Genomic DNA, 12,406 nt, shown 5'->3' with positions numbered 1-12,406 from the left:
CAATATTGTTCTGCACACAAAAGGCAACCTGGCAATCATGCAGCCAGTCCGTCTGTGGTGTTGCAGACAGTCCGTCTGTGGTGTTGCAGACAGTCTGTCAGTGGTGTTGCAGCCAGTCCGTCTGCGGTGTTGCAGCCAGTCTGTCTGCGGTGTTGCAGCCAGTCTGTCTGCGGTGTTGCAGCCAGTCTGTCTGCGGTGTTGGAGCAGTCTGTCTGTGGTGTTGGAGCAGTCCCTGATTAATTCAAGAGCCCGATGTCTTGGAAAGCGTCTGTTCTTGGTCGGGGTGTGAGGTAGATCGTTAGGGCGACACCTTTACAGCGCCAGTGATCAGGATTGAGGTTCTTTTAGGAATTTTTACATTCTCCCATGTCTCGTGGGGGCTCCAGTCTCCTCTCACCATTCGGAACATACCGGGACAGTCAGTTAATTGGGTGTGAATTTGGTGGCATGGACTCGTGGGCCAAAATGGCCTGTATGTCTAAATTTAAATTAAGAAGACTTTCCTGCTCAACTCAAGATAGTTGTGGAGTAGGCGTCGACTGACCTGAACGAAGAGCTTTCCACTGCCGTGACCCAGCAGCTCATGCAAACCAACTTGGACTTCAAAAGAGGGGCTTTTCCACTTGATGTACAGGTCCTGCAGGAGCAAGGAGTCTGAATCAGCCAGCAGCCATCAACTGCAACGGTTGTATCTGAGGTACCAGAGGGTCCAAACAGCCTCCTCCAGAGTAACAGGGACCATCAAAACAGAGACACACATTCACAGAAATGTGTGCACTTTCTCACACAACTTTCACACATGCACTTTCTCTCTCAGACACACTCTCGCACAGAGACTACTCAAACATAGACACACACTCACAGAGCCCACTCACACATTGATACACTCACTCACAGAGACACTCTCACACATAGACTACTCACAGGACTCTCTGACACCCAAACACACTCGCACACAGTGACACACTAACAGAGACCCACAGACAGACACATTCTTGCATAGAGAGAGACAACTCACACACACATTCTCACATAGAGACCACTCATGGACACAAAGACACAGATGCTAACACACATACACAAACAGTGACTCACACAGAGAAACACCCACAAAGACAGCCTCTCACACACAGACACAATCTCACACAGAGAAGCAGTCATCGACGTGCGTACACAGGAACAGACCTTGTCCTCCTCTTCCAGGAAGGTGAGCTTCTCCCTCTGAGTGGAGTAGGCCACCGCCAGCACGTTCCCCAGTGAGACATTTTTAAACCCAACCGTTTGCCGGATGTCGTCATCTGTGGGCGAGTGAGAGGACGGCAGCGATGAACACTGGCAGGAGCAGAACTGGTCCAAGATTGGGTGACAGGGGTACGAGGAACGCAGAGGCCGAGGGGACTGGGTAGAAAGTTGGGAAAAATTTGGGAGCGAACCGTGCAAAACCCTCCGCCCACATCAGCAGCAGGAAGGGGTTGGCCCATTGATGGTCTTGAGTGACTGGACATCTGTGGTGCCAACTTCAGTGAACCCCATCCTGGGATCACTGTCCTTGAGCGGGCAAATTGGTGGGGAGTGCTGCTGGCACCACAGTTCCAGGAAAACACGTTGGATCCTCACCTTGGCTGGAGAGAGGGAGTGGGGGGAGAGAGTTTCTACGTTCTACACATGGGTCCCCCCATCCCTACATCCTGAAGACGAGGTCAATGACCCTGTAGTGGTGGAGGCAGTGTGCCAGAAGAGGAAGAAAACACTCCGATATGTGGGAGGAAGTCCACTGGTCTTTTCAGTGTCTCTAAGAGACATAGATACTATCGCAGACGTTTCAGACCTGAGGTATTCTTTAAGGGAAAATCAGAAAATGCCGAAGGAGGATAGATCAGAAAGTCTCACAATTCAAACAACGGGGGAGGAGTCCAGACCAACAAAAGGTGTAAATTGGATATTAGGGACTATGTGAGAATTTATCATGTCTGTGTGAAAGGAGACAGGGAATGGAGAGATGACAGGGGAAGAAGGTGGCGGAGTGGGTTTAATGAAAGTCAGAGAAGTCGATGTTAATGCCATCTGGTTGGAGGGTGCAGAAGGTGAGATGTTGTTCCTCCAATTTACGGGTGGTCTCAGACTGGCAGTGCATGAGACCAGGGACGAACAGACATGTCGGCAAGGGAACGGGATGGAGAATGATGCCTCTCCTTTCACACAGACTTGATAAATTCTCATCACGAGTGAATCACGAAAAACCGTAGACACCGTGGTTGAAGTAAAATCACAAGGTGTTGGAGATGCCCAGCCGGTCAAACATTCTCCTTTTTGTAGCAACGGGAAAGATACAGAACCCACGTTTCAGGCTTGAGGCCTTATTCAAAGTATGAGAAAATGCCGGCAGGTGTCTGAACAAAAGAGTGTGGGGGAAGGGAGGAATGGGGGACGGCAATTATAGGTGGAGAAAGGAGGGAGGGAGATGGCTGGGTGGGTAAGGGGGAGGGAGCAGAGAACTGGGAAGATAGGAAAGGGGGAGAGGAAAGAAAAAGCAGATGGGTGTAATAGAAAGCAGAAAAGTCAATGTTCATGCCATCTGGCTGGAGGGGACTCAGACGGAAAATAAGGTGTTGTTCCTCCAATCTGCGGGTGGTCTGGGTTGGATAGTACATGAAGCCATGCGCAGTCCCTTAACACGTTCAATTTACCCCGTTGTTTGAATTCTGAGACTTTCTGATCTATCTTGCTTCTGCCTTTTCTCAATTTTCCTTGAAGAAGGGCTCAGGCCTGAAACATCGGCGATAATATCTTTGCCTCCGATAGATGCTGAATCTGAGTTCCTCCAGCGTTTCGCTGTGTTTACTACAACTGCAGCGTCTGCAGCCTTATCGTGTTTCAGGCAGAAGAGGAACAATCGGAAAGGGAGACCATGGGAGGGGTACAGGGAGTGACTGGAGGACCTCATGGTGCTGACGGGCTCCTTCTGAGCCCCAACCCAAACCCAAGCATCAATGGAACGATTGGCAGCATCTCACTGCCAACCAGAAAGGGAGACACGGAGATCATCGGGGGTTTTTTAAAAATGGAGATACACGGACCCCCCTGTTGTGTCTCTAGTAGGTTTAAGTCAGTGGTTTTCAAACTTTTTCTTTCCACTCACATATCACCTTAAGTAATCCCTATGCCACAGGTGCTGTGATTAGTAAGGGATTACTTAAGGTGGTATGTGAGTGGGGAAGAAAAGGTTGAGAACCTCTGCTCTGAACCCAATTGTTACTGATATATTTTGCTTGAGAAAAACTGTCATTGGTCCATTTCCTTTGGAGTTCTGAAACCGTGCACATATTGAGTCCATGAGGGACAATTAAAACAGTGGTTTTCCAACTTTTTCTTTCCTCTCACATACCACTTTAACTAATCCCTTACTAATCACAGAGCACCTATGGCATAGGGACTACTTAAGGTGGAAGGGATTTCTTAAGGTGGTAATGTGAGTGGGAAGAAAAAGTTTGACGAAGCCAGATTTGCATAAATCTCGGATGAGATGGGAGTCAGACTTTGACACAAGTGACGAACAACTGTGGTCAGATCGGTGTCAGGGTTGGATTCTATCAATACCAGGTATAGCTTGGTCCATTATAATTTTCTCCATCAACTCTACCTCACCCCACAGAAATGACACCAGTAAAAACCTGAATTATCAGAGATGCGTTTTCAGTAGGGTGCAGAGGTTAGTTCCCTTTTACATCCTGGGACTGCACAAAGGTGAAGCCCTTCTGGTATGACCTCAGTGCCACCCTAACCAAGATCACGGGAGTCACCCTCCCAGCAATCCCAGAGCGTTGCCTTCTGGGGGACTTTAGCACAGTTGGTCGATCACTAACTAATTCTCAAATTAAATTCACAGAAATTGCCTTGTGTGTGGCCAGGAAATGCATAGCGGTAACATGGAAGTCTGACTCCCATCTACTCAGGGAGAGGTGGACTTTGGAGATGAGTACTTGAAAAGGTCACACACAATCTCAGGAAGGGATATAACACCTTCCTAAAAATCTGGCAGCCTCATTTAGAGCATAAAAGCACCTCATTGGCACCAATATAGGGTTACGATTGCCAGTAGACCGCCGTAAAGATTTTAACACTATGGCATTATCAAGTCTCCATGTGTCTAACAATGGGATGTGTTTCTTTTTCTTTGTTCCTTCTCTGTTTAATAGAGGGGAGGGGGTGGAGGGAGGGGTTCTCTTGATGTTTTGTATTTGGTCTGATTATTGATTGTTAAATAAATTTAAAGTGATAAATCAAATATTATAAAGAAAAAGTTTGAAAATGACTGGTTTAAGTGAACAAGGTCCCTGTTCCAAGACTGAATTGCACCACCAATTTGTACCCCTCATTCAAATGACATCCCTCAACCAGAATGTCATGGAGGGAAACGGGCCTGCGAGTTTACGCGGTGTTAAGTTTTATTTTCCAGAGTCGCCGGTGCAGTGGGGTACGTCTCTCGCTAATGACTGCGTGTGGGTGCAGGGGTACGAGCGGGTGACGGGAGGCAGTGGCTCACAGTTTGGGATGTTGATGCCAGCTGGAATGCCGCTGCCGGCGAACGTCAGCACGTCGAGTGAGGTGAAGTCGGGCTTCAGGAAGCGGTCCTTCTCAAAGTGCTTGGGCCAGGGCAGCTGTGGGAGGAGGTGCTCGGCTGATGCCACGAGCTGGGCGAATTTGGCACTCATGTCCTTGTTGACAACAGCCACGAAACCTAGGAGAGAGGGAGAGGATCAGTTCAGAAGTGGCCTGCATTGAATAACGACGCCCGTGGTGTGGTGGGGGAGTTCCCTCAGAAGAACCCTGCCCTCTTCCACCCCAGTTCTAATCATTACCAAGGCACCCTGCTCTGTGCTACTCCTCTTTTCTTTTTTTCTTTTTTTATTTTTCACACTATAGATCACATTATTCAAGATATACACATTTCTCCTTTCAAATATATAGTGTCGTTTTCTCCCCCCTCCCTCCTCCCCTCCCCCCCCCACCTCCCCCTCCATCCATTCAAAACTCTTAGTCCAAGATACATCAAACCCATCAAACAATGTTGTCACTCAACATTAACGAACAAAAACTTCCACTGAGTCAATTCTTCCCATTCTCTTTTCGTTTTGTCATTTTAGGTGATAGATGTCCCAGTAGGTTTTCTCTATTATATTCCATGTATGGCTCCCATATTTGTTCAAATAATGTTATATTATTTCTTAAACTATATGTTATTTTTTCTAATGGAATACATTTATTCATTTCTATATACCATTGCTGTATTTTCAAATTATCTTCTAATTTCCAGTTTAACATAATACATTTTTTTGCTACAGCTAGGGCTATCTTAACAAATCTTTTTTGTACACCCTCCAAATCAAGTCCAAATTCTTTATTTTTTATGTTACTTAGGAGGAAGATCTCTGGGTTTTTTGGTATATTGCTTTCTGTAATTTTATTTAATATCTGGTTTAGATCTTCCCAAAATTTTTTCACCTTTTCACAAGTCCAGATTGCATGAATTGTTGTTCCTATTTCTTTTTTACAACGAAAACATCTGTCTGATACTGTTGGATCCCATTTATTTAACTTTTTAGGAGTGATATATAACCTATGTATCCAATTATATTGTATCATACGTAATCTCGTATTTATTGTATTTCTCATAGTTCCTAAACATAACCTCTCCCATGTTTCCTTTTTTATCTTTATGTTTAGATCTTGTTCCACTTTTTGTTTAGTTTTATCATTTATTTCCTCATTCTCCTTTTCTTGTAATTTGATATACATGTTTGTTATAAATTTTTTAATTATCATTGTGTCTGTAATCAGATATTCAAAATTGCTTCCTTCTGGTAACTTCAGACTACTTCCCAATTTATCCCTTAAATAGGATTTCAATTGGTAATATGCCAGCACTGTATCTTGAGTTATATTATATTTATCCTTCATTTGTTCAAAGGATAATAATTTATTCCCCGAAAAACAATTTTCTATTCTTTTAATCTCTTTTTTCTCCCATTCTCTAAAAGACAGGTTATCTACCGTAAAAGGGATTAGCTGATTTTGCGTCAGTATTAGTTTTGATAATTGGTAGTTTGCTTTATTTCTCTGTCAAGTGTATTGGCAGTGCCTGAAATAGGTATTGTATCCTTGGAAAAATGTTCATTTTAATACAGTTTATCCTTCCTATTAGTGTTAATGGTAAGTCTTTCCAATGCTCTAAATCTTCCTGTATTTTTTTCATTAGTGAATAATAATTAAGTTTATATAGATGGCTGAGGTTTTTATTTATTTGTATACTTAGGTATCGTATTGTTTGCATTTGCCATCTAAACGGTGATTCTTTCTTGAATTTTGAGAAATCCGCATTATTCATTGGCATTGCTTCACTTTTATTTGCATTAATCTTGTATCCCGACACTTCTCCATACTCCTTCAATTTCTTATGTAATTCTTTTATTGATGTTTCTGGTTCCGTTAGGTATACTATTACATCATCTGCAAATAAACTGATTTTGTATTCCTTGCCTTTTATTTTTATCCCTTTTATTTTATTTTCTGTTCTTATCTGTTCTGCAAGTGGTTCTATGGCTAACGCGAACAATAAGGGCGATAGTGGGCATCCCTGTCTTGTTGATCTGCTTAAGTTAAAATGTTTTGATACATATCCATTTACTGTCACTCTTGCCAATGGCCCCTTATATAATGCTTTAATCCAATTAATATATTTCTCTGGTAAACTAAATTTTTGTAGTACCTTGAATAAATAATTCCATTCTACTCTGTCGAAGGCCTTCTCTGCGTCTAAAGCAACCGCTACTGTTGGAGTTTTATTTCCTTCTACTGCATGAATTAAGTTAATAAATTTACAAATATTATCTGTTGTTCGTCTTTTTTTTATGAATCCAGTTTGGTCTAGACTTACTATTTTTGGTACATAATCAGCTAATCTGTTTGCTTATAATTTAGCTTTTATCTTGTAATCTCTGTTAAGTAGAGATATTGGTCGATATGATGCTGGTGCAAGTGGATCTTTCCCTGTCTTTGGTATTACTGTAATTATTGCTGTTTTGCATGAATCTGGTAAGCTTTGTGTTTTATCAATCTGGTTGATTACTTCCAGGAGGGGAGGAATTAATAAATCTTTAAATGTTTTATAGAATTCTATTGGGAGACCATCCTCTCCTGGTGTTTTATTATTCGGCAGATTTTTTATTGTCTCTTGTATTTCTACTATTTCAAATGGTTCTATTAATTTATTTTGTTCCTCTGTTTGTAATTTTGGTAGTTCAATTTTAGTTAAGAATTCATCTATTTTGCCTTCTTTCCCTTCGTTTTCAGTTTGGTATAATTGTTCGTAGAATTCTCTGAAATTTTCATTAATTTCCGTTGGATTATATGTGATCTGTTTGTCTTTTTTCCTTGATGCCAATACCATTCTTTAGTTTGTTCTGTCTTAAGCTGCTACGCTAGAATTTTGTGCGTTTTTTCTCCTAGTTCGTAATATTTCTGCTTTGTCTTCATTATATTTTTCTCCACCTTATATGTTTGAAATGTTTCATATTTTATTTTCTTATCTACCAATTCCCTTCTTTTAGTTTTGTCTTCCTTCATTGCTAATTCTTTCTCTATATCTGCTATTTCCTTTTCCAACTGTTCTGTTTCCTGATTGTAATCCTTCTTCATCTTAGTTACGTAACTTATTTGCCCTCTGATGAACACTTTCATTGCGTCCCATAATATAAACTTATCCTTCACTGATTCTGTATTTATTTCAAAGTACATTTTAATTTGTCTTTCTATGAATTCTCTAAAATCCTGTCTTTTAAGTAGCATGGGGTTTAATCTCCATCTATACATTTTTGGAGGGATATCCTCTAACTCTATTGTCAATATCAAGGGTGAATGGTCCGATAATATTCTAGCTTTATATTCTGTTTTCCTAACTCTATCTTGTATACAAGCTGATAACAGGAATAAATCTATTCTTGAATATGTTTTATGTCTATCTGAATAATATGAATATTCCTTTTCCTTTGGGTGTTGTTTCCTCCATATATCCAAAAGTTGCATTTCTTGCATCGATTTAATTATAAATTTGGTTACTTTATTCTTTCTGTTAATTTTTTTCCCCGTTTTATCTATGTTTGAATCCAAATTGAGATTGAAATCCCTTCCTATTAATATATTCCCTTGCATATCTGCTATCTTCAGAAAAATATCCTGCATAAATTTTTGATCTTCTTCATTAGGCGAATATATATTAAGTAAATTCCAAAACTCCGAATATATCTGACATTTTATCATTACATATCTTCCTGCTGGATCTATTATTTCCTCTTCTATTTTAATTGGTACATTTTTACTGATTAATATAGCCACTCCTCTAGATTTTGAGTTATATGACGCTGCCGTTACATGTCCTATACAATCTCTCTTTAATTTCTTGTGCTCCACTTCAGTTAAGTGTGTTTCTTGCACAAATGCAATATCAATTTTTTCTTTTTTCAGTAAATTTAGCAGTTTCTTCCTTTTGATTTGGTTATGTATTCCATTAATATTTAAAGTCATATAGTTTAATGTAGCCATTTTATACTTTGTTTATCTTTCCCTTCCGTTTCCTCATCATCACCTTTCCTTCTCATCCATTTCTGCTTTCTTTCTTTGAACAGTTTATAAGACAACATTTTTAACACATCAAACATTCCCCTTATTCTCCTACCTAATATTTCTTTAACCCCATTGTCCCCTCCCCTTCCTGAGTTGCCCATTATCCCTCGTCGGGCAACCACATCTCCCCTCTCCATTTGGATTTGCGAATTCACTCGCAAGCGTCAACTGATTTTGCAGTGACCGTAATTTCTCCCTACCCAGCCCCCCCAGAAAAGATTTCAATTTTTATATACAACAAAGGTCACTCTCTAAATTCCCTCTTTACTCCTCTCTTCCCCTTTTTTTCCCCATTAATTCTTCTCTATACACTATATATTTTCTTTTAAATGCACATACACTTATGTAATATATGTATTATATATGTATATAGTCCTATACACACGTCTTTTTAGTTCGCAGTGTTTTGTACTCTCGTTACATGTCTTCATCTCTCGGTCTATTTTGTAATTGTTCTGCAAATTTTCGTGCTTCCTCTGGATCCGAGAATAGTCTGTTTTGCTGTCCTGGAATAAATATTTTCAATACCGCTGGATGCTTTAGTATAAATTTATACCCTTTCTTCCATAAAATCGCCTTTGCTGTATTGAACTCCTTTCTCTTCTTCAGGAGTTCAAAACTTATATCTGGATAAATAAAATTTTTTTGCCCTTTGTACTCCAGTGGCTTGTTGTCCTCTCTTACTTTCTCCACTGTTTTCTCCAGTACCTTTTCTCTTGTAGTATATCTTAGGAATTTTACTAAAATGGATCTTGGCTTTTGTTGTGGTTGTTGTTTAAAGGCTAATGCTCTATGTGCCCTTTCTATTTCCATTTCTTTCTGTAGTTCTGGACATCCTAAGATCCTGGGGATCCAATCTTTTATAAACTCTCTCATATTCTTGCCTTCTTCATCTTCCTTAAGGCCCACTATCTTTATATTATTTCTTCTGTTATAATTTTCCATTATATCTATTTTCTGAGCTAACAGCTCTTGTGTCTCTTTAACTTTTTTATTAGATTCTTCTAATTTCTTTTTTAAGTCCTCTACCTCCATTTCTACTGCTGCTTCTCGTTCTTCCACCTTGTCCATATCTATTTTATTCACTTTCTCTTCTGTACTGTTTATTCTTCTTCTTAAATCACTAAATTCTTGTGCTTGCCATTCTTTAAATGAATCCATGTATTCTTTAATAAGAGAAAATATATCCATTGTCTTGCCTTTCCCTTCTTCCATTTCACTGTACTCTTCCTCTTCTTCTTCCTTTGGGTTGGCCATCTGTTGTTTCTTTGTTTTCTTTTTCTTCTCTTCTTTCTTGTTTTCGTTGTCTTCTATGTTCTCCTCTTGCTGTAGGTGTTCTGCAGCTGTCGTTGCCGGCTGTGGAGATCGACTCCCCAGCTGGTCACCCCCCCCGTCGGTGTGTTTTTTTTCATGCGCGGTTGCGCACTTTTACTCGGCTCAGCGAGCCATTTTTGTAGTCCACTTTCTACCGACCTGAGGGAGCGAGCTTCTCTCTCCACCGCGGGCCTCTTCGAACAGGTAAGGCCTTCTCCTTCTTCTTCCGTTGTCTTCTCTTCCTCTCTTCTTACCGTTGGTTTCGACTTTTCTTTTTTCGTCGCCATCTTCTTTCCACCTTTATATTCACTTTACTTTAATTTTTATTTTTGTGCCTTTGTGCTTTCCTTTATTTTTTTCAACTTTTCTGGAGAGGGCTGGAGTTCACCGTCCGGCCACTACTCCATCACGTGACTTCCCCCTGTGCTACTCCTCCATGCTCTGTATGGGGGGCCCTCTGAAAGGTTGCCACAACTTCTGCCCCACTCCCTCAGCACACGTGTGCCATCACTGCCAGAGCTCCCTCACCACGACACACCCTCAACACCGGAGCACCTTCACCGGACACTCCCTCAGCACCAGAGCTCCCTGACAGCAACACCCATCCCGCGAAGTACATCAGCCTCAGTGGCACACAGCCACTTCAGCATTTCCCCTCCAAGGGGCTAAATGCCCCCTCCATCAGACCTTCTTCAGCACAGCATCCTCAGCAATACTCCCCCTCTCCCGCCATCTTGACAGGGAGGAGGTCCCTCTTCATTCCCCCCCCACCCCCCACCCCAGCTAACAGTGAAGCATGCTTCCCGTACCGGGGCAGGGATGAGGACAGTCCGTCTTATTCCAGCCCACACCCCTCTACCCACCCCCCGCAGGTCATCCGACCAAACAAAGAAACGCAGCCCAATCTCTGCTGTACCTTCAAACTCCCCCCGGGATCCGTAGGGGTCGCGGTAACTCTCAATGAACCCGATGTAACTGTGGAGGCAGAGAGGCGACACTGGTTAAATCGGCTTCGGGACCTACCCCCAGCGCGTCCCTCCACCCCCCCCCCCCCACGGCACCTCACCAGGGATCGGCACCGGAATCCATGAGGGAGCAAGCAGGACTCCAGAAGGGCCCAGGGCCGCTGACAGCTTCCTAATCGCTCCAGAGGGGCTGAGAAGGGTGACTGAATGCCTGGAGCTCAGGTTCACCATTGGATCGGACAGGAGGCTGTGTGGCAACGGAGGTTATGGAGGCACAGGGGGAGGTGGTGGCATCCACGGACTCTCTGAATGGACTCTGCCTCTCCTTCTTGTCTTGATTGGGGCGCCTCTAAGCATGTCTTTACAAAGGAAGACAAAGTTGGTAATAAAAATCATTGCCAAGGCTCCCTGGAGGAACTCAGCAGGCCACTCAGCATCCGTAAGAGGTAAAGATATATAACCAACCTTTTGGGCATGAACCCTACTTCATGTAGGCAGGCATCTGAATGAAAAGGCTGGGGGGAGAAGGGCAGGGGGAGGAGCACAGGCCAATAGCCTAGAGGATAGGAGGGCAGGAGGGAGGTAGTTCTGTGAATACAGAGCTGGAGGAAAGGAGACATGGGGATAGGGGGAAGGGGCTTCTAATGGAAACCAGAGAAGTCGACGTTGATGTCATCCGGTTGGAAGGTGAGCAGACGGAAGATGAGGCGTTGTTCCTTCAATTTGCAGATGGTCTCAGTCTGGTGGTGCATAAGGACCGAAGACAGACACGTCGGCAAGGGACTGGGGTGGGAAATTGAAATTGCCATTGGGGGATTTCTGCTGCAACAGCGGACTGAAGACAAAGTTGGGGAGTTTTTGTGAATGTTGCCACAAAGGAACCATGAATTTTTTATTTTTTTTTTTTTTTACACACACAAAGGGTGGCCACTACATCAATCGAGATGGCGGAAATGATTGTAATGCTCAGAGAGGCACAGGAAAGGCTGAGAAGGATATGGGCCAAACTCAGAAAGGCAGCGCAGAGGAGGTTCACCAGATTGATTGCAGTGATGAAGGGGTCAGCCTTTGGGGAAGGATTGAATTGTCTGAGACTGTACTCGCTGGAATTCAGAGGAATGAGAGGGGATCTTCTGGAAATATATAAAATTATGAGAGGTCGGCAAGTTGTTCCCATTGGTGGGAGAGACTGGAACTAGGGGACGTAGCCTCAAGATCCAGGGATAGAGATGAGGAAGAACTGCTTATCCTGGGGGTGGGGAGGGTGCGTGCATCTCTGGAATTTGCTGCCTATTGAAGCAGTGGAGGCGACCTCAGTAAATACACTTAAGACAAAATTAGATAGACTTTTACATAGTGGAAGAATTAAGGGATAATTAAAGGAGATGGGGAAAAGGCAGGTCGATGGAGATGAGCTGAACATCAGATCAGCCATGAGCTCATTGCAT

General features: G+C 42.6%; 1 protein-coding gene across 1 annotated transcript in view; it reads right to left on the bottom strand.

Moving 5' to 3' along the window:
• Nucleotides 1–12,406, bottom strand: part of dpp3 (dipeptidyl-peptidase 3) — a 44,404-nt gene that overhangs the window by 10,861 nt on the left and 21,137 nt on the right. Inside the window, exons 9-12 of the mRNA XM_069894054.1 lie at nt 10,910–10,968; nt 4,544–4,738; nt 1,186–1,298; nt 545–637 (exon numbers count right to left, since the gene is read on the bottom strand). Coding sequence (XP_069750155.1) covers nt 545–637; nt 1,186–1,298; nt 4,544–4,738; nt 10,910–10,968 — 460 coding nt within the window. The remainder of the gene's footprint in view (nt 1–544; nt 638–1,185; nt 1,299–4,543; nt 4,739–10,909; nt 10,969–12,406) is intronic.

The sequence above is a fragment of the Narcine bancroftii genome, chromosome 8, assembly GCF_036971445.1.
Source record: "Narcine bancroftii isolate sNarBan1 chromosome 8, sNarBan1.hap1, whole genome shotgun sequence".
NCBI classification, from domain to species: domain Eukaryota; kingdom Metazoa; phylum Chordata; class Chondrichthyes; order Torpediniformes; family Narcinidae; genus Narcine; species Narcine bancroftii.
This window is presented reverse-complemented; position numbering and strand designations above follow the sequence as displayed.